Source organism: Pan troglodytes, chromosome 17 (genome assembly GCF_028858775.2).
Source record: "Pan troglodytes isolate AG18354 chromosome 17, NHGRI_mPanTro3-v2.0_pri, whole genome shotgun sequence".
NCBI classification, from domain to species: domain Eukaryota; kingdom Metazoa; phylum Chordata; class Mammalia; order Primates; family Hominidae; genus Pan; species Pan troglodytes.
The window spans coordinates 20,985,729-21,013,567 of NC_072415.2; the positions used below are offsets into that span (position 1 = coordinate 20,985,729).

The window sequence follows — 27,839 nt, forward strand, 5'->3', positions numbered from 1 at the left end:
TCACAATAAATCTTGCTGCTGCTCAGTCTTTGGGTTTGGGTTTGTGCCATCATTTCTTTCTTTCTTTTTTTTTTTTTTTTTTTTTGAGAGGGAGTCTCGCTCTGTCCCCCCAGGCTAGAGTGCAGTGGCATGATCTCAGCTCACTGCAAGCTCCGCCTCCCAGGTTCACGCCATTCTCCTGCCTCAGCCACCTGAGTAGCTGGGACTACAGGCGCCTGTCACCATGCCCAGCTAATTTTTTTATATTTTTAGTAGAGGTGGGGTTTCACCGTGTTAACCAGGATGGTCTCGATCTCCTGACCTCATGATTCACCCGCCTTGGCCTCCCAAAGTGCTGGGATTACAGGACTGACCTAGTGATCCACCCGCCTTGGCCTCCCAAAGTGTTGGGATTACAGGCATGAGCCACCACGCCTGGCCTGGGTTTGTGCCATCTTTAAGAGCTGTAACATTCACCGTGAAGGTCCGGGGCTTCATTTTTGAAGTCAGCAAGACCAGGAACCCACTGGAAGGAATCAACTCCGGATGCAGGAGGATAGAGTGCTTAAGTAGTTTGAAGCATATTCTAAATTTACCTTTACTGTGATTTCTTCCTATTCACAAAATTTATTTTGAGAAGTCAATTATCATTAAGGTAGAATACAAAAAAAATTGTTTATTAAAATGGGGGTTCAAGTTTTGTTTTTGTTTAAGAAAAAAAAAAAGCTAAAAGTGACAATCAGTCCGAAGGATAGTGTCCCACATAGGTTTAGTTGTGAATTGACAACCCTAAAGGCCCTCACAAACTCCAGTTTTTTGCCGGCCTAAGAACTCTCTTCCATGGGCCAGCTAGCCTAGGCTGATCCAGTCCCTCCATAGCGGGAAGCACACTTCTCTTACCGGAAACCATTTGGGAAGCCCCCATGTGCAAATAGTCAACTAGCAGAATAGCATGCAGAGGAAATTCCCAGTAACTCCCCTATGGGAGGATGAATGATCGCCCATTCACTATAGATTTAATGGGAAGCCTGAATTGGATGTATTCTAGTTTCCCAGTCTATATTATTAAGAAATCTCTGCCCATTTGAGTCATCTGTCATTGGAATCAACTGTTTTTTCGCTTCTCAATATTGCTTCAAAAATCATGTAGGTATAGTCTTAAAACATATAAGAATTTAAAATTCTAATATTCTAAGAATATGTGAAACATCTTGGGATTAATCCCCTATTCATATTTTAGAGCATTAGATTAATAATCACTGAGTCATTTTGAATCATCTACTTCACATCAAATTGTGCACTATTTAAGTGGTTTGTGCTTTGGTGTTTATTAGTACTTTTCTTCCAGCACTACAAACTTTACAAACATCATCACACCCTACTCAGAACAACTTCATGACAGTTGGCAAGTGCCGCTTTTGTTGTTAAATGTGGAAATGAAAACACAGATGACAGCATCTCATCTTAGTAATAGAGCTCAGCTATGGGCAGGGGACATTGCCCAATGTTCTATTCTGTGCATTTTTGCTCTTCCCAAAGCCGCAATAAAATGACAACCCACAGTGATCAAGGCAACAATTTAAAATGTCATTGACTTCTCTATTGTTTAACATTTAAGCTAGGAATAATGAACCATGTGACCTATGTTCATTTTGTTTGCTGTTTTTAGATTGGCTAATGCAGCACAGAAAGGCCTTAAAGTATTAGCAAATATATACACTCCAGCATATCAAGCAACCAAATTTTCATGAGTCTAAGAAGTACAAAGGCTTTGAATATTATTTCAACCTATTTGAATCACTAATAGTATTCACCTTTGGACAAGTTCTCTCTTATGGACTTTGCAAAGATTTTTTTTTTGTTTTCAGTACGGATGGTATCAAAGTACTTATACCCCTCTACTTCTCCATAGTTAAACATGTTAAACTTTACAGTAGAGGTGCTCTATAATTATGAATTTGTTTATGAGCAATTCTCTGAGTTATTGACTTCAGTGAACATTTAAACAGGCATGCTTTCCATAAATATTGAGGCAGTAAAGTAAAATACAGGCTTTGAATCTAGACTGCTAGGTTCAAGTTCCATTTTCCACTGTGTGATCTTTGCAGCTCACTCCACCTCTCTGTGCCTGTTTTACATCTGTAAAATGAGAAGAAGAAGAATACCTACATTCTGGGTTTGTTACCAGGATTCAATGAGTTCCTACACATGAAGAGCTTATAATAGTGCCTGATTCCAGCACTGTTACCTTATTAATATTAAATGTTAAATTACTGCTGTGTGCCCAGCACTGTGGCAGGTACTGGTGATTAGTCATGAGCTGATAGACATGGTCCCTACCCTTATAGGCTTACATTCAAGAGTGAGAGACAAAAGTGAAATAACTATACAATTATTTCATTTGAATTGTGGTAAACACTAGGAACGAGAGGTCTAGGGTACTGGGAGAGTAACCCGTGGGAACTGAGTTGAGGGTTTGGAGATTATCTCCTTCAGGGAGTAATAAGAAGTATCTCCTGAAGGATATCTGGATACCCAGGAAAGGAGAACAGCATATGCAAAGGCCAGGCTGACATGAGCGTGACTCATTGCAAATTGTAGAAGAAAGGCTGATGTGTTATGGTGAATAAAGTGGGTAGTGAGTAGCAGGAGATGAGGCTGAAAAGCCAGATTATGCAGATTGTTTCAGGCCATATTAAGGATTTGAGTCTTTATCATAAGAAAATAGGAAACCATCAAAGGGTTTAAACAATAGAGTCATATGAGCAATTCTTAAAAGTTCTCTTGACTACAATGTGGTGATTGGATTAGAGGGAGTAAGAGGGAATATGGGGAGAACTGTTTAGATTAGTGCTATAATTCAGAAGACAGAGGATGATATTACAGAGGATGGTATTGCAGAGAATGACAGTTTGGGCTAAGGTAGACACAGTGGAGATGGAGCAAATAAATACGAACAGATTTGAGAGATATTTAGGTGGTAGAATCAATAACCAATCAGCTATTGATTAGATACAGGGGTGGTAAGAGAAAGTAAGAGAGTGAGGAATCACTCCCCTTCTTCTGGTGTGTGCAGGTGAATGAATGATGGTACTAGTCACAGAGACAGAGGACCAGATTCTGATGTTGGGGTGCAGGGAAGGAAAGATCACTAAGCCAGTTTGATGTAAGATGCCTTTGAGACATTCATGAGGAAATGTTAAATAAGCAATAGAGTGTTCTGGTGGGAACTCAGGAGCAGCAGCTCTGTGCTGAAAACTGAACCTCCAAGTCTTGAGCATGAATGGTCACGGGCATGTAGGAGGTCACCTAATACAGACAGAGAAATGACCAGAACCTCATACTCCTTCTTGGGAAACTGCAACTTTCAAATATCTCATTAAGTAGAATGAGTTAGCTTGGGTGGAAGAAAAGTGGCCAGAGAGGTAAGTAGGAAAGGAGGCCATGGTTATTACTATGGATGGCTCAGTTGTCCCCATTCGGACTTCCTCCAGGGTTGCCTTACTGTATTGCGGAAGCCACTCCTTTGCATCTAGGCTCTTTTTTGGAATGAGAAAACCCTGGAGACTTAATGTATCCACCTTAGTGGCTCACAACATTGTACTTGACCTTATAGCTGTGATAAAAATTCTTGAACCCTTGGAAAACTCACACATTGCCTACTTTTCTCAGATTCTGTTGATCTCTCCTCAGCTCCCTCTAAATGACTTGTTTGCCAGTGCCAGAGCATGCTGGCAAAAAGAAAAAGCCCAACAAGCATCAGGACTTCAGAGGACTGAACCACCAGGCTTGCCCCTTGCCCAGTTCCCCGCAGGGGAAGGCGATCATACACAAATGGGACAAACGAACTGAGCCCATGGCCACGGCAACTCTCATTGTTCCTATTTGTAATCTGGTCAAAGATCAATAGAATTGTGGATTTTGAAGAATTGTAAAGCTAAATAATGGAAATGAAATCACAATTCAGATACAAGTCATAGATTTAATTAAATGTGTATGGATCGTTCTTGAAGTTTCTAGACTTTCATGTAAAGGGCAATTATCAGGTGTGGCTTATCATACATCAACCTTATCAGCATGGTTCAATTTAAGAAAAAATGCATTAAGCTGAAATTAGATTGTGCCCACCAAGAAGACTTAGTAACTGTGTACTTTTGGAAATGAGTATATAAATCCCAGAGCTGTTCAGCAGTGTAGTAAACAATGTCTGGTCCCTGATTCTACATTTTCTTTTGTGACATCATTAAGACAGAAGCCAAGTGTCACCATAAATTATGTAAACCTTCAGTCAGAATAATTCAATCTGTACAGGGTAAATTCTCATTGTCTTTATTACAAATGGTGAGTGATTAGCATGCGACCTATGACTTAATGTAAACCCCATGAGAGCAGGGGCCTCATGCCTCATGCTGTTCGCTGGCATATCTCTAGCATCTGCAACAGGGCCTGAGACACGGAAGCTGCTCAACATATATTTATGGTTTTCTAATTTTTGTTTTGAATTACAGTTAATTATTGAAAAACGTGGGTTTGAACTGTGTGGGTCCACTTACATGGGAATTTTCTCCCACCTCTGCCACCCCTGAGACAGCAAGACCAACTCCTCCCTTATCTTCCTCCTCAGCCCACTCAACGTAAAGACCATGAGGATGAAGACCTTTACGATGATCCACTTCCACTAAATGAATTGGAAATACAGTTTCTCTTCCTTATGATATTCTTAATAACATTTGAGTCTCATCACCTTCCATAAATTTACTGATCTGCTGAATCATAATATGCATATGAAGGAGTCTCATTCTTGCATACCCCTGTGAAAAACAGATAGGAAACTAGAGTACAATATTTGTGTCTAGTTCATTTTGCCTTTTCCTTTACAATATACAATCAAAATACTGTTTTCCAAAGTAACTTTGGCTAGTGCCACCCCTTCAGTGTGGTTATGTTATTCATTCGTAATACAATTATAGTAAATTCATGTATTACTTTTCGCATTCCATTTTGTCCCATCCCCATTGTTTTAACCACTTTTTTTGGGAGTTTGTGAGGCATTAACATGGCTCTAAGAGTAAAAATTAGCATGGTTCTAAGTATGAACATGGCTAGCAAAGTATCTCTCCCTGATTCCTGTGACTCCATTCTCAGCAATACCATTATTTCCCCTCTGTTATCACCCAACACCTGTAGGTAACCAATTTCAGCTCCTAATTTACTCTTTGGCACAAACGAGCAGATGTACGTATATTTTCTTACATAATGCACTTTTGTTTTTGAGACAAGGTCTCACTCTGTTGCCCGGCTGGAGTGTAGACACATGAACACAGCTCACTGCAGCCTCAACCTCCTGAGCTCAAGCATTCCTCCTGTCTCGGCCCCCCAAGTAGCTGGAACCGCAGGGATGTGCCACCACGCCAGGCTAACTTTTTAATTTTTTTGCAGAGACGGGTCTCCCCATGTTGCCTAAGCTGTATAATGCTCATTTTTAGTTGAAGGGTAGAATATTATGCCCTTTTTGTGCTTTGCTTTTTTCACTTAATACACCCTAGACATGGGATATTTGCTAGTTATACTAGTTTCACTCTGTAACAGGTCATAGAGCACTTCCTTGTTCTTACAGCTGCATAGTACTCCACTCAGTGGATGTTATTCAACCACTTTCCCATGCACAGGCATTTAGGCTGTCTCTAATATCTCGCAATTAACAATCAATGAGCAAGTTGCCCAAACTCTATATCACCCACAGTGGTTACCCCAGCTTCCTACCTCAGGCTCACACCCGTGGCCATATGGAGGGTTCTGTACAACTGGGTGGAAAAAGAGGAAGGAGCCCAAGCTTGATTTATAGATTGGTCAGTTCAGTAGATGAATGCAAGGTGAAAATATTCCTGTCTCATGCCCACCCCACTGCAAGTCTTTGTGGTGAGCAATAAATAGCCTTATGCATACGTATTTTCATATGTTGGAGGTATTTCTAAAGAGTAGATTCCTAGAAATGGGACTTGTAGTTCAAAAGGTAAGAGTGTATGTAGTTTTTGGTACTGACAAATTCCCTTCGTTTTTTTGCTTTGCTTTTTCTTCCCCAGAAGCTATGTGTTTCCGAGACTAGCCCTTTAAAACAGTGTATTTTTAATTCTCTTGTCTGTAGTCTGTGCTCTGAACTCCTCAGACACTATTTTACTAGTTTCAGACTTACGATGGACCTGTTCTTTTTGGCAGTGGGTTTAAATCAATGTTAGACCCCATTGCTAGCTCCCTCCAACTCCTTCCCCTGTAGTTTTTCTCATCTGTCTTTGCTCACTACATTCCATGCTAGGAATACAGCTTCGGTCCAGGTGTCCCACTGGGCACTGTTTCCTTCTTTGTGGCAGGAGATGCAAGAGCAAGAATGTATCTTTTAATCTGGAGTAAGTATCCGGCATACTTCTGATTACTGGACCCCTGAAAACTTTCCTGAAGTGGCAGGTCCCTGTCCTAACAAGACCTCCCGAATGCTGGCTACCTCTTGTTTGTGCTGCCCAATCAGCATGATGTCACCCATGTAATGGATCACTGCAATGTTCCGCAGGATGTCCAGACTGTCTGGGTTTCTTCATACTATATGATGACAGAGGGTAGAAAAGTTCACAATGCCCTGAAGCAAGACAGTAAATTAATGCTGTTGTCCGTTCCACATGAATACAAACTGCTGCTCTTCAGAATAGAAAAGAGCACATTTGCCAAATCAGTGGCCACATAACATGTACCTGAGGTTTTAATAATCTGCTTTAGCAACAATACTGCTCTGTTTGGCAGCTGTAGCAGGGCCGTAGCTTGGTTAGGCTTGTGGTATTCTACGATCAGATCATTGCAAGCATCAGACTGGCTGAGCAAATGGAGACATGATAGGAGGGACCACCACCTTGTATCCTTTCAAGCTCTAATAGGCATTAAACCCTGTGATGCAATAGTGCTTTGATTTACTATTTTGGTCCTGGGGTGGGGGCAGCTTTGACTCCCACTTAGCCTTCCCTAATGTGATAGCTCCTACCCCGCACACCACGAACTCAAAGGTGTTATTTCAGCAGCCAGGGCCCAAGAAAGTGACCACTAAGTAGATGCGTGGCAACCGAGGGGCTGATTGTACACATATAAAACATATTACTTTAGCCAGGGCTCTAAGGTGGGAGGGGGAAGGGACACACGCAAGATGACATTTCAGATCTCGAGGTATTCATGTCAACTAAGTCCTCGTGTCCAACAATCTTTGCAAGGTCTGGGTGTTCCCTCCTCCCCAACATATAGTGACCCAAGTAAATGGCCATAGGTCCCTTTGGGACAGTCCTGGGGGAATCCTCACGGTTTTTCTTAGCCGTGGTGTTGCTGCCTACTTCTTCCTGGGGACTTGGCCATCTCTTCAGTCCATGAGCTCCAAATGTGAAAATTGGCTTAGGTCTGGGAACTCAGCAAGGGAACTCGTAGAAACAGAGGCTGCAGGGAAGGAGAGGGGTAGGGAAAGGGAAGATGTTGACCAAAGTGTACAAAGTTTCGGTTAGACTAGAAAAATACGTTTCAGTGATCTATTGTACTGCATGGTAACCACGGTTAATAACAATGTATTGCATATTTCAAAATTGCTAAAAGAATAGATTTTTAATGTTCTTATGACAAAAAAATGGTAAGTTGTTGAGGTGATGCATGTGTTAATTAGCTTGATTGAATCTTTTTAAAAATGTATACATATATCAAAAAATCACATTGTACCCAATAAATATACACAATTATCATTTGTCAACTAAAAATAATTAAAAGGCCGGGTGTGGCTCAAGCCTGTAATCCCAGCACTTTGGGCGGCCAAGGAAGGCAGATCACTTGAGGTCAGGAGTTTAAGACCAGCTTGGCCAACATGGGGAAACCTCGTCTCTACTAAAAATACAAAAATTAGCTAGGCATGGTGTCACACGCTTGTAATCCCAGCTACTGGAGAAGCTGAGTCAGGAGAATCGCTTGAACCTGGGAGGCAGAAGTTGCAGTGAGCAGAGATCATGCCACTGCACTCCAGCCTGGGCAACAAGAGTGAGAATCTGTCTCTCAAAAAATAATAATAATTAAAAAAGAAAAAAAAAGTTTGATCATTTTTTTTCCACCACAGTTAAAATGACTTATAGCCACAAAACAAGCAATAACAAGTGCTGGTGAAGATGTGGAAAAATTGGAATCATTGTACACTGCTGGTGGGAATGTAAATTTTTTTTTCCCTTTTTTTTTTTTTTTTTTTTTGTTTTACTTTAAGTTCCGGGGTACATGCACAGAACATGTTGGTTTGTTACATAAGTATACATGTGCCATATGTTTTAAGCCCTGCATGCATTAGCCATTTGTCCTGATGTTCTCCCTTCCCTCGCCTCCACCCCCAACAGGCCCCATGTGTGTTGTTCCCCTCACTGTGTCCATGTGTTCTCATTGTTCAACTCCCACTTACGAGTGAGAACATGCAGTGTTTGGTTTTCTGTTCCTGTGTTAGTTTGCTGAGGATGATGGCTTCCAGCTTCATCCATGTCCCTGAAAAGGACACAATTCCATTCCTTTTTATGGCTGCATAGTATTCCATGGTGTATATGTGCCACATTTTCCTTATCCAGCCTATCATTGATGGGGATTTGGGTTGGTTCTATGTCTTTGCTATTGTAAATAGTGCTGCAATAGATATACATGTGCATGTGTCTTTATAGTAGAATGATTTATAATCCTTTGGGTATATACCACCCAGTAATGGGATTGCTGGGTCAAATGGTATTCCTAGTTCTAGATCCCTGAGGAATTGCCACACTGTCTTCCACAATGGTTGAACTAATTTACATTCCCATTAACAGTGTAAAAACGTTCCTATTTCTCCACAGCCTCACCAGCATCTATTGTTTCTTGACTTTTTAATAATCACCATCCTGACTGGTGTGAAATGGCATCTCACAATTATCATTTGTCAATTTAAAATAATTTAAAAAAAAAGAAGGCTTGATTAAAAAAAGAAGAAGAAGAAGAAGAAAACATACTAGAAATGCTTATTCCATACACAGGAACACATTTCCTTTAAGTATATCCTAACGCTGATTCCTCATTGCTATCTTGCATTTAAACACCTTTTGCAAAAATGTTTTATTCACTGGTGCATTCGTTTCTTAATGGCTGCCGTAACAAATTATCACAAACTGGGTGGCTTAAAACAACAGGTATTTTCTCACAGCTCTGGAGGCCAGAAGTCCAAAATCAAGGTGTTGACGGACCTGTGATCCCTTGGGAAGCTCCAGGGGAGAATCTGTTCTTCGCCTCTGGCGGCTGCTGGCAGGGAGCCTTGATTTGTGGCCGCATGGCTCCAGCTGCTGCTTCCGTCTTCACGCTGCCTTCTTCTTCGCGTGTGTTGAATCTCCTACGTCTCTTGTCTATGGACACTTGTGATGGCATTTGGGGATCACCCGGATAATCCAGGATTATCTCCTCATCTCAAGAGCCTTAACTTAATCACATCTGCAAAGGTCCTTTTCCAAATGAAGTAACATTTACAGGTTTATAGTACTAGACCCTGATGTCTTTGGGGCTACCATTCAACCCTCTACAGTAGGTATTAATAATCTTCACATCAGTTTAATGACTTGGTTAAAATTATCTCTGACAAAGAACCTAAGGCACAGAAATGTTATTTGTTTATTTATTTATTTATTTGTTTGTTTGTTTATTTATTTATTTATGAGACATGGGCTCACTCTGTTGCCCAGACTGGAGTGCAATGGCTCGCTCTCAGCTCACCACAACCTCCCGGGCTGAAACGATTCTCCTGCCTCAGCTTCCTGAGTAGCTGGGATTACAGGCTCGCGCCACAGGCCCAGCTATTTTTGTGTGTGTGTGAGACAGAGTTTTGCTCTTGTTGCCCAGGCTGGAGTGCGATGGCGCGATCTGGGCTCACTGCAACCTCCGCCTCCCTGGTCCAAGCGATTCACCTGCCTTAGTCTCTAGAGTAGCTGGGATTACAGGAGCCTGCCACCACACCCAGCTTTGGGTATTTTTAGTAGAGATGGGGTTTCACCATGTTGGCCAGGCCAGTCTCGAACTCCTGACCTCAGGTGATTCATCCGCCTCGGCCTCCCAAAGTGCTGGGATTACAGGCATGAGCCACCAAGCCCTGCCTAGGTACTTTTTAAATAACATTTCTGCCATCCGGCCTAGGTACTTTTAAAATAACATTTCTAGCCAGGTTCAGTGGCTCATGCCTGTAATCCCAGCACTTTGGGAAGCCAAGGCGGGCGGATCACCTGAGGTCAGGGGTTCGAGACCAGCCTGGCTAACATGGCAAAAACCCATCTCTACTAAAAATACCAAAAAATTACCTGGGCATGGTGGTGGGTACCTGTAATCCCAGCTACTCGGGAGGCTGAGGCAGGAGAATTGCTTGAACCCGGGAGGGGGAGGTTGCAATGAACCAAGATTGTGCTGCACTCCAGCCTGAGTGACAAGAGCAAAACTCCATCTCACAAAAAAATAAAAAATAAAATTCAAAAAATAGTACCTATGTGATAGAACTACCACTAGTTGAAAATATAAAAAACATTCAGTCAACAGGTTGTTTTATATAAAGTGAAAATTATTTCCTGTTTCTAATTCTCTTATAAAAATGAGACATGGTGAAAAATAATATTCTGCCTAAATTGTGCATAAATTTCCCAATGATTACTGTGCAACTCTAGGTATCTTTTTTTTTTTTTTTAGAGAGAGACTGGCTCAGCTCTGTCACCCAGGATGGAGTGCAGCAGTGCAATCATAGCTCACTGCAGGCTTGAACTCCTTGGCCTCAAGCCATCCTCCCACTTTGGCCTCCCAGAGAGCTGAAATTACAGACATGAGCCACTGTGCCCAGCCTGCCTCAGTATTTTTAAAACAAATTCTGGATAACATGGTATTTCATCCCTAGATACTTGAGTTTGCATTTCTCCCTTTTTGTAAACAAAATAATAGGGTAGAAAAGTATCAAAATTTAAGTGCAAAGGATGCCAAAGGCAGGCTCAGATCCAAATGGTCAATATTTTCCCACTCATTAGTAAACTTTGTTTTTGTCTTTTATCAAGCAACAGCAAGACCCATTATGGGATTAAAAAGCCTGTATTTCAGAGGGACTTTTTGCCACCCATCATATTACCTAATTTACAATGATATTGGTAAGCATGATGTAGTGACAGCTATCCAGTTTCTGAAAATTTCATAAGCAATACTACTTTAGATGTGTGGTGAAGTTCAATGATCTTCTTAGAAAAGAAATAGCAAGTGTGTTGCTAGGTGACATGCACATGCTCAGATACGGGGAGGAACAGAACTGGTCCAACGAGGCCCTTGAAGCCAGGATGACCCACCTCTGCATCGCTCCTCAGCACATTCATCTGTGGTGGTCCCAGGTCACACCTCCTCTACTTCCCATATCTTCCCTATGTCATCTCACACCCTCCCATCTCATCTCCACACCCAGCAACCACATTCTGACTCAAACCCACTGATACCCCTATTGTTCTGGCAACTTCTGAAGTCCCCTAATGGTTTCTTGCGCCTCGACCTGACTACTTCATTTTCCGTTTCTTTTGCTTCCTTTGCTGCCTGGGATGAGAGGGACCCCTACTCTCAGCCCCCTGACCTTAAGGAACTCCCCATTCCTTTGCTATTCAGTTCAACCACTGTTCTTTCTGGAGAGGGGAGATTTGGATGTGTTTCACTTGAATTGTTAAAAAGGAATGTAATCTTCATTCAGGGAGATAAAACTAGGGTTATCAAGCCCTCATATTTAAGCAAGTCAATAAAGCACAGAAGAATCCTAAGAATTAGATGATACTTTCTTAGTTTTAATTCAAAATAGAGGAGTTTTCAGTTTTGTATTCACCTGCAAACAGTTTTCCTAGAGCACACCTGGGAACTCTGAATATTCATTGCATTTGAAACCGTTTGTCTATGGGCTGCAAATAGGGCTCATTGCTGTAGCAGTCGATTCCCTGACACACATTGATCTTTCTGTCTTCAATCTGGGTATCAAGAATAAACACGAGTAGCATCTGAACCACACATAATAAATCTTGGTCTTTTATTTTTTAAGCACATAAGGAAAGAATAAGTGCCATAGGTGGGCCTGAAGAGGATGAATGTTGACCACCGGTATCCAATTTATGTAACTACCAATGTTATTTTAGCATGTTTATGTCTGACATATACAAAAATAGCAATCCAAAATGAAATAGGATTATAATCTGGACTTATAAATACTTTTTTAAAAACCTTCAAATGCCAAAACAAATGGAGATTATTTGAAAGTAAGTATGAGTAATTTTAACGTCACAGTAAGAAATCAAAGTAATTAGGGGAATGAACATAGGGTGGGAATCATCAATATCCATTACTGGGCTGGGCAAGGTGACTCACACCTGTAATCCCAGCACTTTGGGAGGCTAAGGTGGAGGATCACTTGAACCCAGGAGTTTGAGACTAGCCTCAAAAACATAGTGAGACCTCTTCTTTAAAAAAAAAAAAATAGCTGGGCATACTGGCACACACCTGTAGTCCCAGCTACTTGAGAGGCTGAGGCAAGAGGATCACTTGAGTCTGGGAGGTTGAGGCTGCAATGAGCCATGATCATGCCACTGCACTTCAGCCTGGGCAACAGAGTGAGACCCTGTCTCAAAAAAAAATTCAGACTGGTGTGGTGGCTGATGTTTATAATCCCAGCACTTTGGGAGGCCGATGCAGGGGGATCATTTTATCTCAAGGGTTCAAGACCAGCCTGAGCAACATAATGAGACCTCATCTCCACTAAAAATTTTTTTAAATTAGCCATATACGGTGGTGTGCACCTACAGTCCCAGCTACTCGAGAGGCCGAGGTGGGAGGTTCGCTGGAGCCCAGGTGATTGAGGCTGCAGTGAGCTATGATCATGCCACTGCACTCCAGCCTGGGTGACAGAGCAAGACTCTGTCAAAAAAAAAAAAAAAAATCCATTAAGGTTGAGCGCTCTCAAATTCCAGTTACGTAGCTGCTTCTGATAGCATGACAATATATTACAGTCTAGCCATGTTAACTGGTATGACTTAAAGCAAGTCTTCCTTAAAGCCTTCTCTGGGAGACGGCTAGCCTCCTCTGCCCTTTCTAAACTGAGAATCATTAGCTAACTGGTGACTTCCTCGTGTATCTTCCTAAGGTCAGTGAAAGATATTGATCTATGAGTCATTAGAGTTGCATTTAGCTTTGTCTTTTAAACACCAACGTTTTGTGGCTTTCATAGAGCAGGGAGAGAGAAGCAGCATTTTTTTTTTTTCACCTTTTCTCAAGACGTACCAGAAAGGTGCCTCTCCAGAGATCAGAGAACTTTTAGTTTTCTAAACCAGGAATTCGCAAAAACAGCATTAAGGTCAGCAGAAACGTAATGTACAGGGACAATCTTACTCTTCCCTGTCCTTCCCCGTGCCATATCTTCCTCTTACTTGAAACTACCATCTTAACCTAAACAAAGATGACCCTCAACTTGTGTGTGTAAAAGTAATATACACTTCAAATCAATACGTAGTAGAACGATCACATTTTCTTTTCGTTTTCACAATCCACATTTCTTCATTTCAACTACTGCCTGTCGTTACTGGCCCTAACTTCTTCCTATCTACCATTTTCTATCATCAACTTCTTCATTTTCATATAAATTATCTTTTTTCCATCCTGGAATCTGAAATTTTTTATTTCCTTAAATCTTTAAGCTACAGCCTTGGGTTTTATCTGACTCTGTGGTGTCTACATCCAAATATTTGTCATTGTTGCACTGGGTGTCTATTTTCATTGTGGGTATTAAAGGATCTCATGGTTCAAGTACCATTATTATTTCAAAACTTGCAGCCTAACTTTTCCTTTTATCTCTTGGTTTGCTTTGTTTTTTAGTTAACTTTTATCTCCATAGAGTGTAGCATTTCACAGTTCCCTTACAAGTTCTGGGAAACTTAAAAATCTGCCAAAAATCACAATAGAATTCTAAGTAACAACATACCATAACTTTCTAGTATTTGCTGAATATAATTTATTTGAAATACCATTTGAGTCTCAAAAAGACACAAGTGTTGAACACTGAAGGCATAGTCTATGAAGAACCAGATTGTTCATATTTAGAGAAAAACATGTTTCAAAAGCATCACTTAGAAGAACAGACCCCAGAACTGACTCACCCTGTTTACATCCTTTGCATCTTTCTTTCTTTTCTTCTTTTTTTCTGAGACCAAGTCTCATTGTGTTGCCCAGGCTGGAGTGCAATGGCACAATCTCAGCTCATTGCAACCTCGGCCTCCCAGGTTCAAGCAATTCTCGTGCCTCCACCTCCTGAGTAGCTGGGATTACAGGTGCTGCCCCCACGCCTGGCTAATTTTTGTATTTTTAGTTGAGACAGAGTTTCACCATGTTGGCCAGGCTAGTCTCTTGGCCAAGCTAGTCTCGAACTCCTGACCTCGTGATCTGCCCGCCTCGGCCTCCCAAAGTGCTGGGATTACAGGAGTGAGCCACCGCGCCCAGCCATCCTTTGGATCTTTCTAAGCATTCATTCATCAGGTTTCATATTCTCTTTTGATTTATATCCCATATGCCAACATTAGCAAAAGTTACTATTATAAGATAATTTGTCATTTGAATAAGGCACAGATAGCTATTTAGTTTTAAGGCTGGACAGACAGATTCAAGGAAATCGGATTGAATGTGAAATCAGGATGAAAGTGAAATGAGAAGGTGCGTTTAAAAGGAACTTGATAAAAGTACAACCTCTTCTTATTGGGTTTGATATTTCATGGGGATTTATAGGTGGGATAAGGGTGATTCTGACCATATTCTCCATATTCTTAATGTGGACTCTTAGTCTAATGTTGAGTGCTCAAATGCCATCCCTTGAAATCTATGTGCCTGATTGCAGGCAGCCTTTGCTTCCTCCCACTTTCCACGTTAATCCACTCAGCTCCTAAGGCTTGATGGGCCTGACCCTGCTTTGAGTGTGCACAAGTGACCAAGCCTGACCAATCAGAGTCCTTCAACTCTTCCAAATACGCAGAGTGGTTCAGGGATTGGCACATGATGCGGCCAATCAGAGTCTTTCCTGGAACTTTTGTTGGAGTTATTAGGAAACAGGCTCACCTTTTTATCTGCGATTATGAGTCATGGAAGCAACTGATGATAAAATCAAGATGAACAGCAGAGCTAAGGGTAGAAAACCATGTTCTGATGTTGTCTGAATCCCTGAATCTGCCTAAAGTCATTGATCTCCTTAGAATTTCCATTTTCAAGATCCAATACCCTCTCCCTTTTTGCTGGAGCAGGTTTGAGTTGGCCTTTTGTCAGTTGCACGGAGAAAATGAATATATCACCTATCCCATAACACCCATGATCACTTAGGTAGTTCATCTCCAAACAGAATAACTTCCAATTTGGTCTGTTCTTAGGCCATTTGTAATCTGAAGCCTGAAAGGCCCAAAATGCACAACTAGAATACAGAATATCTGCATAATGCCAGCATTCGGAGGCTCTGCCAGAACACCCTTGAGCTTGGGCCATTCACCTATTCCCCATTGCTCAGGCTTCCCAGATTTTGTATTTTCTAGTAGTTGTCTGGGTTCCCTGGCAGTATCTAAACAGTTGGAGTCTTCAAAGTATTCAGTTGATTGTTTTTTCTTTTTGTTATATAATCAGGAAAAAACAAAATGAGAATGATGGTAAAAATAATATCCTCACACAGGCTGGTCGCGGTGACTCACGCCTGTAATCCCAGCACTTTGGGAGGCCGAGGCGGGCGGATCAGGAGGTCAGGAGATCAAGACCATCCTGGCTAACACGGTGAAACCCCGTCTCTACTAAAAGTACAAAAAGTTAGCCGGGCGTGGTGGCACGTGCCTGTAGTCCCAGCTACTCGCGAGGCTGAGGCAGGAGAATGGCGTGAACCCGGAAGGCGGAGCTTGCAGTGAGCCGAGATTGCACCACTGCACTCCAGCCTGGGCAACGAGTGAGACTCCATCTCAAAAAAAAAAAAAAAAAAAAAATCCTCACACAGTGATAGCCAATGGCAACACATTGTGCCTTTTGTCCAATTAAAATAAAATAGAGATAATTCTGTTTTCAGTATTTTGACCTGCTTTTTATTTTCTTGTTTTCATTTCTCAGTGAATTTTTTTTTTTTTTAAACACGGAGTCTCTCTCTGTTGCCCAGGCTAGAGTGCAGTGACGCTATCTTAGCTCACTGCAACCTCTGCCTCCCAGGTTCAAATGATTTTCCTGCCTTAGCCTCCCGAGTAGCTGGGATTACAGGCATGTGCCACCAGGCCCAGCTAATTTTTGTATTTTTAGTAAAGACAGGGTTTCACCATGTTGGCCAGGCTGGTCTGGAACTCCTGACCTCAGGTGATCCACACACCTTAGCCTCCCAAAGTGCTAGGATTACAGGAGTGACCCACTGCATCCGGCCTTTTCACAGTGAATTTGGAGGTGCTAGCCACTGACAGGAAGGAGGAAGGCGCTCCATACAGCAAATGAAATTCAGAACTCTGGCCAGCCCATCGAGAAGAGGGTAACAGGTAACCCCCATATCTCCCATTTGGGAGGCACCACTCACTAGAATTCAGCGGGCTGGAGGCCTGGAAATGACTCAGCAATGAGTCCATTTTCTTATCCCTGGTAGGCCTGCTGGGACAAGTTGAGAGAAGACGAATGAAGTGAGGACGCTGCACACCATAATCTGAAATAGTCCTAGCGGTGGAAAAGAAGCAGCCTGCAGACAAGGGGGGCAGTGGGAAGGTGCGCCTGCAGGAGGGAGCACCTTATGGGGCTGGACAACTCACTGAGAAATGATTCTGTCATAGACATGTGTGTATTTCTTCTGATAGTTATGCTCTGGATCATCAGAAAAATACAAAGGCATAGCCACAATTCATACTAGTGGAGAGACCTCAACAGAGATGGACCCACCCAAGCCTAGCTTGGAACTTGGACTTGGATGGAACTTGGACTGCACAGACTGTGTGGCCCCACCCACTGGGGTTGAGGCTTCAATATATGAATTTCAGGGGGACACATTTCTACCCATAACTGCTTAAGATGAGGCTCACAGGCTGGACTGAGGACTCCTCTCAGGGTGCAGCACAGAGGAAACCATTTTATTATTATTATTATTACTACTATTATTATTATTAGAGTCAGAGTCTTGCCTGTCACCCAGGCTGGAGGGCAGTGGCAAGACCATGGCTCACCATTACCTCAAACTCTTGGGCTCAAGTGATCTTCCTACTTCAGTGTCCCAAGTAGCTGGGATTACAGGCGTGAGCCACCATGACTGGCTGTTTTATTTTCTTTTAGAGAAGAGAATCTCACTATATTGTCCAGGCCTCAAGTGATCCTCCCACCTCTGCCTCCCAAATTCCTGAGATTACAGGCATCTCAGCATTACGCCCGGCTCATGGCTTTTCTAATTGAGTAAGCATCAATAAAGTGAACTTGTGGAAAGACACAAGCCTGTGTAAACCTGGCTATGTCTGATCTTGTGCTGCTGATGACACCTCACAGGAAGTGAAAATGGCCAACACCTTGATCTCAGACTTCTAGGCCCTGGAACTGTGAGAAGTAAATGTCTGCTGTTTAAGCCATCCTTTCTGTGGTATTTTGCTATGGCAGCCTGAGCAGACAAATACACAAGCTAGTTTGCAAAGTTCTGCATCTTTCTACCCCGTAACATACCGCTATGTTCCAGAAGGACTTATAGCAGTCTTAACTCTCAGTGGCAGTACATGAGTAACTGTTTCCCTACATCCCTACTATCAAAATCTCATTGACTTTTGTTTACATTTTCTTATTTATTCCCTATTAGTGAACATTTTTTATTTTTATATTTGAGACAGGAGCTCACTCTGTCACCCAGGCTGGAGTGCAGTGGCATGATCTCGGCTCACTGAAACCTCCGCCTCCTGGGTTCAAGTGATTCTCATGCCTCAGCCTCTGGAGCAGCTGGGATTACAGCCATGCTCCACTACGCCCAGCTAAGTTTTGTATTTTTAGTAGAGAAGGGGTTTCGCCATGTTGGCCTCGAACTCCTAACCTCAAGTGATCCACCCGCCTCGGCCTCCCAAAGTGCTGGGATTACAGGCCTGAGCTGTTGCCATACCCGGCTTTATTTTTATTTTTATTACAAACTTGTTTTTATTCTAATGTGAACTATGTCTTTTGCCTATTTTTATGAGAATATTCTGTTTTTCTTACTGATTTGTAAGAGTACTTTTATAGTACATGTATTAAATCCAATGTTGTATATTTGGCAAATATTATTTCCTTTTTCTGTTTCCTGTCAATTTTGTTTATATTTTTTATTTAAAAAATTGAATTGTTGGGGTCAGGCATGGTGGCTCACGCCTGTAATCCCAGCACTTTGGGAGGCTGAGGTGGGCGGATCACCTGAGGTCAGGAGTTCAAGACCAGCCTGACTGACATGGTGAAACCCCATGTCTACTAAAAAATACAAAAATTAGCTGGGCATGGTGGTGGGTGCCTGTAATCCCAGCTACTCGGGAGTAGGCAGGAGAAGTGCTTGAACCCAGGAGGCAGAGGTTGCAGAGAGCCAAGATTGCGCCATTGCACTCCAGCCTGGGCAACAGAGCAAGAATCCATCTCAAAAAAAAAAATGTTGAATTGTTTTATATGTTCAAATCTACTTCTTTAATTGCAATTGTGTCTAGAAAATCCTTTCTCCATCCATGAATCACATACATGTTTGGCCAGGTGCGGTGGTTCATGCCTGTAATCCCAGTGCTTTGGGAGGCCAAGGTGGGAGAACTGCATGAGGCCAGGAGTTCAAGACCAGCCTGGGCAACAGTGAGACTCCGTCTGTACAAAAAAAATTTTTAAATTAAACATTAACTAGGCATGGTGTTGCAAGCCTGTAGTCCCAGCTACCTGGGAGGCTGAGTTGGGAGGATCACCTGAGCCCAGGAACTCAAGGCTGCAGGGAGCTGTGATCATGCCTCTGCACTCCAGTCTGGGTGAGTGAGACCCTGTTTCGAAAACATTTTTAAAAACTTCAACTGGCTGGGCGCGGTGGCTCACGCCTATAATCCCAGCACTTTGGGAGGCTGAGGCAGGCGGATCACGAGGTCAGGAGATCAAGGCCATCCTGGCTAACACGGTGAAACCCCGTCTCTATTAAAAATACAAAAAACTAGCTGGGCGTGGTGGCGGGTGCCTGTAGTCCCAGCTACTCTGGAGGCTGAGGCAGGAGAATGGCCTGAACCCAGGAGGCGGAGCTTGCAGTGAGCGGAGATTGCGCCACTGCACTCCAGCCTGGGCGACAGCGAGACTCTGTCTCAAAAAAACAAAAACAAAAATAAAACAAAACAAAAAAACTTCAGCTAAATTTTCTTCTATTTTTTAATCATTCCATATTTTGTTTTTTATCATTTAATTCAGCTTATATTTATTTTAGTGTCTGATGTGGGATTGGGATATACATTGATTTTTCCCCTCAAATATTAAAATTTTGCCAATTTTTTGAAAAAAAATCCACTCACTCTCCATCAAATTGAAATGTTTCCTTGTCATATATTACTACTTACATGCCAATGTGTGGTTTTGCTTACTATTATGTTTCATTGCTCTCTTTTTCCTTCATTAATATCGTTGTTTTATAATTAATGTACCAACTACACATGTAACTCTCTGATAGGGCACATATCTCTTCATTACTTCTCATTTGAGACTTTTCCTACCTATTCTTGTCTATTATTCTCAGTGAAGTTTTAAATATTTTGTTAAGTTCTATCAAATATCCCATTGAGATATTGGTTGGAATTACAGTGTCTACTAATTAAGTGGAAAGCGTCAACATCTTTCAGTCTTTTCTCCAGTGAGAAAAATGGACTGTCTCACTTTATTCAAACCTACTTATATACATCTCAGAATCTTTTAATTTACTCTTAGTCATCCTTACTTCTCATTAGGACTATTGCTAGACATTTTATTTTGTCGCTATTGTGAATAAGACTTTTTTTTCACAGATTCCCAATTATTTGCCACAGAATCACATGGAAGCTGTTGATTTTTAGATATTACTTCAATTACTGCCACTTTGTTGAGTTTTCTTGTTAATTCTAACAGATTTTCCATTGATTCTTAAGGCTCTGGTTAGATTATCATTGTTCACAGCTCATATGATTATCTGGGATCTTCTCATTAGAACTGCTTCTTATTTGTCCTTCATGTTAAATATTAGAGATGAAAACAATTGCTTGGTTGATTTTTTTTTTTTTTTTTTTGAGATGGAGTTTTGCTTTCGTTGCCCAGGCCGGAGTGCAAGTGGCTTGATCTTGGCTCACTGCAACCTCTGCCTCCTGGGTTCAAGCGATTCTACTGCCTTAGCCTCTTGAATAGCTGGGATTACAGGCACCTGCCACCATGCCCGGCTAATTATTTTGTATTTTTAGTAGAGATGGGGTTTCACCATGTTGGCCAGGCTGCTCTCAAACTCCTGACCTCAGGTGATCCACCCGCCTTGGCTTCTCAAAGTGCTGGGATTACAGGTGTGAGTCACCACTCCCCGTTTGGTTGATTTTTTATTAAGTGCATGCATCTTTCTTACTGAGCAAAAGAAAATGTCCATACTCAAGCCTTCTGCCAGAGAACATAACTTTGACCTGGCTGCTGTTCAACTATTATCCAAACAGTCAAAAGAAGTGGTTCTCACAATGGGTAATTTGAAGGGCATAAATTGATTATCTGCTAGTTTAGATTTTATCCCTGGATCAAACTAGATCATCAGAGAGCCACACCTTTGCGTTGCTTTTTCTTGGCCCTACAGAATGCCTTCATAGAACTTTGCTTTGCCTCCTCCTTTGACTTATGTTAAGAATGCTATTAAATCATCTTAAGAATCTACTATCACAATAATTTTTAAGGATATTTTGAGGTCATTGTCAGTGACATCACTTAGTAACCTAAATATAAAAAGGGACCTTTGACAGAAATGTCTTTAATATTATGGTACCAGAAAAAGCAGTTAGTATAAGTCACTGATGTTAGATTTTAGGGGCCCTGGTCCTTAAAATTGCACAGTGGGAGGCTGGGTACAGTGGCTCATGCCTGTAATCTCAGCACTTTGGGAGGTCTGGGTGGGAGGATCTCTTGAGATTAGGAGTCTGAGACCAGCCTGGGCAACATGGCAAGATGCCATCTCTACAAAAAATATATATATTTTTAAATTAACCAAGCGTGGTAGCTTTATCTGTAGTCTCAGCTACTTGGGAGGCTGAGGCAGGAGGATCACTTGAGCCTAAGGCCATAGTGAACTATGGTCATGCCACTGCACTCCAGCATGGGCAACAGAGTGAGAATATGTCTCAAAATTAAATTTAATTTAAGTGTTGTGAGGCTCACTAAGTTATCCAAACAGGACTCTGGTAGCACAATGTTTGGGTTAACTGGTTAAAGTCTAGGCCTATATGTCTAGGCTAGTAGAGTCATGTTGAAGCTAACCTTGTTCATTATGGAAAATAAGAACAAATTTGATTGAAAAAGTCAGAAGAAGGTCTCTCTATCAGAGGGAAATAACAGGTGGATATATGCACTGTCACTAAAAGCCCATTTCTATGAAAATGCAGTACACCTGAATCTAGAATCCTCTCGTTGAAAAGCCCTTTGCCATTATGGCTTCAGCTTTTACTAAAGAGTCTTACCAAGAATATCCACATGAAAAACTGTCCTGAATTTACTATAGAAAAATCTTGTCAAGAACTTCGTTTATCATCGAAGTCTCAAATGTAGTGTCCCAGATGAGAAATGTCATTCAGGAATTTAGTTAAGGAAAAGCTTTGACTCTTTTGCAAATTCCTAAGCCTGCTTATTTTGGGTGATGACATCTGGGTATTATTGAATTTATCTCTTCTCTCTCACTTGCCAAGAGTTCAGAACAAAATTTGCTGCTCTAACAGAGCCATGATACGAGCCCACAGAGTTGACACGTTACTCACTTCACGGCTCTGATTCCTCTTTCTGGTTCGTTAGCTTTATCATTAATCCTTTTGTAGGCAATTCCAAATCTTTTTTGGAAAAAAGGCCAAGCATATAAGGTATTTCATTTTGTTTGCAGTTGTTAGGCCATTGTTAAGGGTGCAAATGAAGCCTATAACTGAGGTACCACTAAGGAGAGTCACAATAGGCACATGATGGAAGGAGATGGGGCAGTCTTGGTCCTTCTTTTTTTTTTTTTTTTTTTGAGACACAGTCTCACTCTATCACCTAGGCTGGAGCGCAGGGGCACGATCTCAGCTCACTGCAACCTCTGCCTCCCCGGTTCAAGTGATTCTCCTGCCTCCTCAGCCTCCTGAGTAGCTAGGATTACAGGTACCTGCCACCACACCCGGCTAACTTTTGTATTTTTAGTAGAGACAGGGTTTCACCATGTTGGCCAGGTTGGTCTCGAACTCCTGACCTCAGGTGATCCACCCACCTTGGCCTCCCAAAGTGCTGGGATTACAGGTGTGAGCCACCGCGCCCAGTCCCAGTCTTGAACTTAAGATAGGGATTGCAACTCAGCTGGCTAAGTGAAGAAGCCAGCCAGGTTCTGCAGCAGAAGACTGGAGAGAGTGCGCCCTATCAGATGGAGGCAGCTGCCGCTCAGACCCCAAGGTTAGATTGGTTTTCTTGAGGTAAGGCAAGCCTGGATTGCCAGATCTTACAATTTTTCAAGAAAAGCTAGACATCTAGATTTTTTTTTTTAAATCCTGATGTTTGAAATGTTGGCAACAAATTCAAATTTTTAAAAACACTCTGGACCAGCAAAAAGTAGAATGGTGACTGCCAGAGGGTGGGGGAAGGGGCAACAGGGAGTTGTTCGATGGGTGTTAAATTTCAGCCACACCGATGAGTAAGTTCCACAGATCTGCTGTGCGGCATCATGCCCCTAGTTAACAGTACAGTACTGGGCACTTAAAAATGTGTTAGGAGAGTAGATCTGTTAAGTGCTTTTACCATGATAGTAATAACAATAAAGCACAGTGACACAAGGAAACTTCTGGAGGCAATGAAGGTGTTAATTACTTTGATGGTGGAGATGGCAATCAAGGGCATATGCAACACATCCAAACTCATCCAACTCCCTCCATTAAATATGCGCAGTTCTTTGTATATCAATTATACCTAATGAAGCTGGTTTTATTCATTTTTAAAAACCCACTCTGGACTAAGCCTCTGTCTATGGTTCAGACCTGGGACTTTGGGCTCATAGACATCTGGGGCTCACTAAGTTGTCCAAACAAGACTCTGGTAGCACTGTGATTAGGTTAATTCATTAAAGTCTAGGCCTATATGTCTAAGCTGGTAGAGTCATGTTAAAGGCTGGCTTGTTCAATATTGAAAATAAGAACAAATTTAAGTAAAAAAGTCAGAGGAAGGTCTAGGTATTATGAACTCAATTACCAGGGAGACGAACCAGGAACTCTGCCATCAGGGCACTGATGTCATAAAGGCAGCAAAGATCCAGAGGACTTCAACCTCTGAGAAACCTGAAGTTCCGATCTCTTGTCTGAGATTTTGTGAGCGTAGATTATAGTAGGTAGAGCCCTGGACTTGAAATCTGGAAGCGGCCTTGATCTCACTTCCATCACCAACAAATCAGATCTTGGAAAACCCACTGAATTTCCCAAGGCCTCCGTAGCACTTCCGGCACAAGAAGGAGGTTAGCTAAGATGTGAATCTTTCAAATTCCTTATTTCCAAACATATCTTATCAGAATCCCCAAAGATATGTGACATGAGAAAAGAAGTTTCCATTCACCTTTCAGTCATCTACCTCTATAGAAAAATTATCTAAATTTTCAGTCTTGCTGCAAACACTAAATGCGTGAAATTTTCAAAGACAAGTGAAAAATAAATACATACCAAGATTGAAAAATAGGAGACCATGGGACTTAGCAGTCTTCACCAGGGGAATTTCTAATTTTATACTCTCCCACTAACAGAAACACAGTCGCAATGTACTTTAATGCTTGGACTGTTTTTTGAAAAGGGTAGAGTTAATATTATCATGTACAAGCAGTGCCATTTGGACATACACTTTTGTTATACCTGATCACTTTGTGTAAATAATAAAAGAGAACTCAAAAGCTATAAACATCTGACTGTCTGCAATGTTTTCAGAATACATGTTTACTTTAATTCTGCAATGACTGCTTCGAGTTTTTCCTTACGGGCACCGCAAAGCTCATCCACCTTTTCTTCTTTTTTATAAAACTGAAAGGTGGGGACACACATGATGGCGCACTCTCTCACCACCTCCTCACAGTTGTCAGCGTCCACCTCCAGGAACACCACATCCTCATGCTTCACAGACAGGGCATGGAACAATGGTCTGATGGTCCTGCAGGGCCCACACCACGTGGCCGAGAAGTCCACAGCCACCAGCCTCTCCCCGGCCTCCTTCAGTGATGCCTCAAAGTCCTCCTTGCTCAGGATCACTTTCACCTTGTCCCCCTCCGGGAACTCCATTGTTTCTTCTTCAGGCTTTAGGATGTCACCCTCCTTGGGTGGGGTGGCTTCTTCTGGGGACTTGGGGCTGTCATCCTCCTTGGGCTGGATGGTTTCTTCTGGGGACTTGGGGATGTCAACCTCTTTGGGTGGGATGGCTTCCTCTAGGGACTTGGGAATGTCACCCTCCTTGGGCTGGATGGCTTCTTCTGGGGACTTGGGGCTGTCACCCTCCTTGGGCTGGATGGTTTCTTCTGAGGACTTGGGAATGTCACCCTCCTTGGGCTGGATGGCTTCTTTTGGAGACTTGGGAATGTCACCCTCCTTGGGCTGGATGGCTTCTTCTGGGGACTTGGGGATGTCACCCTTCTTGGGCTGGATGGTTTCTTCTGAGGACTTGGGAATGTCACCCTTCTTGGGCTGGATGGTTTCTTCTGGGGACTTGGGGATGTCACCCTTCTTGGGCTGGATGGTTTCTTCTGGGGACTTGGGGATGTCACCCTTCTTAGGCTGGATGGCTTCCTCTAGGGACTTGGGGATGTCACCCTCTTTGGGCTGGATGGCTTCTTCTGGGGACTTGGGGATGTCACCCTCCTTGGGCTGGATGGCTTCTTCTGAGGACTTGGGGAGGTCGTCCTTCTTGGATTGGATGGTTTCTTCTGGGGACTTGGAGATGTCACCCTCCTTGGGCTGGCTGGGCTTCACTGAGGCCTTGGGAATATTGCCCAGCTTGGGCTGGATGGGCTTTGCTGAGGACTTGGGGATGTCACCCTCCTTGGGCTGGATGGTTTCTTCTGGGGACTTGGGGATATCACTCTCCTTGGGCTGGCTGGGCTTCAGTGAGGTCTTGGCAATATTGCCCAGCTTGGGCTGGATGGGTTTTGCTGAGGACTTGGGGATGTCACCCTCTTGGGGCTGGATGGCTTCTTCTGAGGACTTGGGGAGGTCCTCCTTCTTGGATTGGATGGTTTCTTCTGGGGCCTTGGGGATGTCACCCTCCTTGGGCTGGCTGGGCTTCATTGAGGCCTTGGGAATATTGCCCAGCTTGGGCTGGATGGGTTTTGCTGAGGACTTGGGGATGTTACCCTCTCTGGGCTGGATGGCTTTTTCTGAGGACTTGGGGAGGTCCTCCTTCTTGGATTGGATGGTTTCTTCTGGGGACTTGCAGATGTCACCCTCCTTGGGCTGGATGGTTTCTTCTGGGGACTTGGGGCTGTCACCCTGCTTGGGATGGCTGGTGTTTGCTGAGGACTTGGGTAGGTCATCGCCCTCCTGTGGGGCATCAGACTCCTCTGTGCGCATGTGGAACGTGTGGCTGACCATGGGGAGAAAGGCCTCTTTGGCCTGGGCTATGGCCAAGAACTCTAGGGCCAGGAGAGGCACGTTGCTGGACAGGACTAGTAATGAACTTTCTGTACCAAAAAACATAAAATAAAATAAAATAAATCAAATAGAAATGCAAGAGAAGAACCAAAGAAATTCTCTTCATATTCCAAGGAAGACTGATGTCACTCTTCGAGATCACGAATGAAGTCTGATGAATGATGTATTAATCTGAATAACTCATTCAGCAGAAGGACAAACAGCGTGTGGTTACACGTATCTTCTCTATTCATGTTCTTAAGCTACAACTTTCCCTTCTTGGTTCAACACCCTGCCCGCTCCCTAACTGCATAGGTCTTTAAGGCAACCCTCTTTCCTCCCCTACTTACCATTAGCATCACCTTCACTTGTTTCTTCCTGAGTGCCCAGCCTCATTTCTGGTATTCCAGAGGCTTCAGCTTTAACACTTTCCATTCCTAGTTCCTTGTCTACATCCATTCCTGATCCTTCATAGATGCCTCATAGTAAAGGCCGTACCCTCCAACTTTTTCCAAGCTATCCATCCTAACATCAAAATATGAGTAAAACTTACATTTGGGTAGCACGTTACAGTTGGTTTTCCCTCTCTGTATTCACAACAGTGATATTTGAGAGCTTCAAGGTGGCTCCCCTGTGCTGAGGCTGAGACTACGCATTCACTGGCATCATTTCCTAGAACACAACAAACCACTGAGGTCAGAACCATTGTGACTAGTTTACACATGAGAAGCTATGTAGCTCACTTAAGGTCACAAAGCTAGGGTGGGGGCAGGCTCCAAAGCTCATGCTCTGCACTGTGAGGCTGTGCTGGACTGCTCGCCACAAGTCCCGTCCAGCCTGGGTTCTGTGAATCAACCTTCTTAACATCTTTCTCCAGGATCCTCCAGCTCCAACTTTCTCTTTACGACTCACCCATTGTGACCAGCTCCTAAGTATCTCCTCGAAACCATGTTAGCCTCCTCTGCAAAGTGTCCCACAATGTCAAATGTTCAGCTCCTGCCAGACAGCCTCTTTCCCCACCTCCCCCACCTCCCAGGCCCACCAGCCCAGCCTGTGCCCTCCCCCATGCAGACACATCCAAGTACACGGCTCTTCCAGCCTTTACATACAGGAGAACAACCTCTTTGTGAATAATCCTGGTTCCATAAGCCACATCTACCCCATCCTGTGGAATGGGAAGCCAAATACCTGTCCCCCAGGGAGACTTATTTTATTAGTTCAGGACCACTGGCTCATTTTCCACGCTCACTCTGCACAACACATCCAGTCCAAGGCGGGAAGAATCAGTGTGGAATTTTGCCTTCTCTACATATACTTTGAATAAATCCTCATATGTTTCAGTTTCACCCCAACAATATAAGTGTTGAAAGTGATCAGGCATGGTGGCTCACACCGTGATCTCAGTACTTTGGGAGGCCAAGGTGGGAGGATTTCTTGAGCCCAGGAGTTTGAGATCAGCCTAGGCAACATAGCAAGACCCCATCTCTACAAAAAATACAAAACCTAGCCAGGCACAGTGGCACACGCCTGTCCCAGCTACTTGGGAAGCTGAGGTGGGAGGCTTGCTTGAGCCAGTGAGTTCAAGGCTGCAGTGAGCCGTGATCACTACATCGTACTCTAGCCTGGGCAACAGAGCAAGGCCCCGTCTCTAAAAACTAAAAATAAAAGTGTTGAAATCTAAATGATAAGACCTCCACATTGTCAATAGAAACCTCGAAACATCTAATGGCAATGGTTCAATTATCTGGATTTTTATACCAAAACACATTTTACTAAGGGGTAGAGAGACTACTGGCCTTAGCAAATCCGTAGTTCCTTTTTTTTTTTTTCTTTGAGACAGTCTTGCCCTGTCACCCAGGCTGGAGTGCAGTGGCACAATCTTGACTCACTGCAACCTCTATCTCCCAGGTTCAAGCAATTCTCTTGCCTCACCCTCTTGAGTAGCTGGGATTACAGGCATTCACCACCACACCCGGCTAATTTTTGTAT

At 42.9% G+C, this 27,839-nt stretch overlaps 1 protein-coding gene across 3 annotated transcripts; it reads right to left on the minus strand.

The window, feature by feature from the left end:
* Positions 1-250: 250 nt before the first annotated feature.
* TXNDC2 (thioredoxin domain containing 2) lies at positions 251-26,703 on the minus strand. Of its 3 annotated transcripts, none has more exons than XR_010152021.1 (2): positions 26,404-26,524; positions 251-7,446 (listed from the first exon to the last, which is right to left on the minus strand). XR_010152021.1 is itself a non-coding variant. In XM_063795932.1 (2 exons), exon 2 carries the CDS (start codon positions 25,809-25,811, stop codon positions 24,171-24,173), a length of 1,641 nt encoding a protein of 546 aa, XP_063652002.1. In that variant the 5' UTR covers positions 25,812-25,900; positions 26,404-26,703; the 3' UTR covers positions 24,153-24,170. The 3 variants fall into 3 exon arrangements, 2 of the variants coding, with proteins under 2 accessions (XP_063652002.1, XP_016788782.2); XM_063795932.1 differs by lacking the exon at positions 251-7,446 and adding an exon at positions 24,153-25,900 and having other exon boundaries at positions 26,404-26,703; XM_016933293.4 differs by lacking the exon at positions 251-7,446 and adding an exon at positions 24,153-25,900 and having other exon boundaries at positions 26,201-26,559.
* Between the last annotated feature and the right edge of the window lie 1,136 nt (positions 26,704-27,839).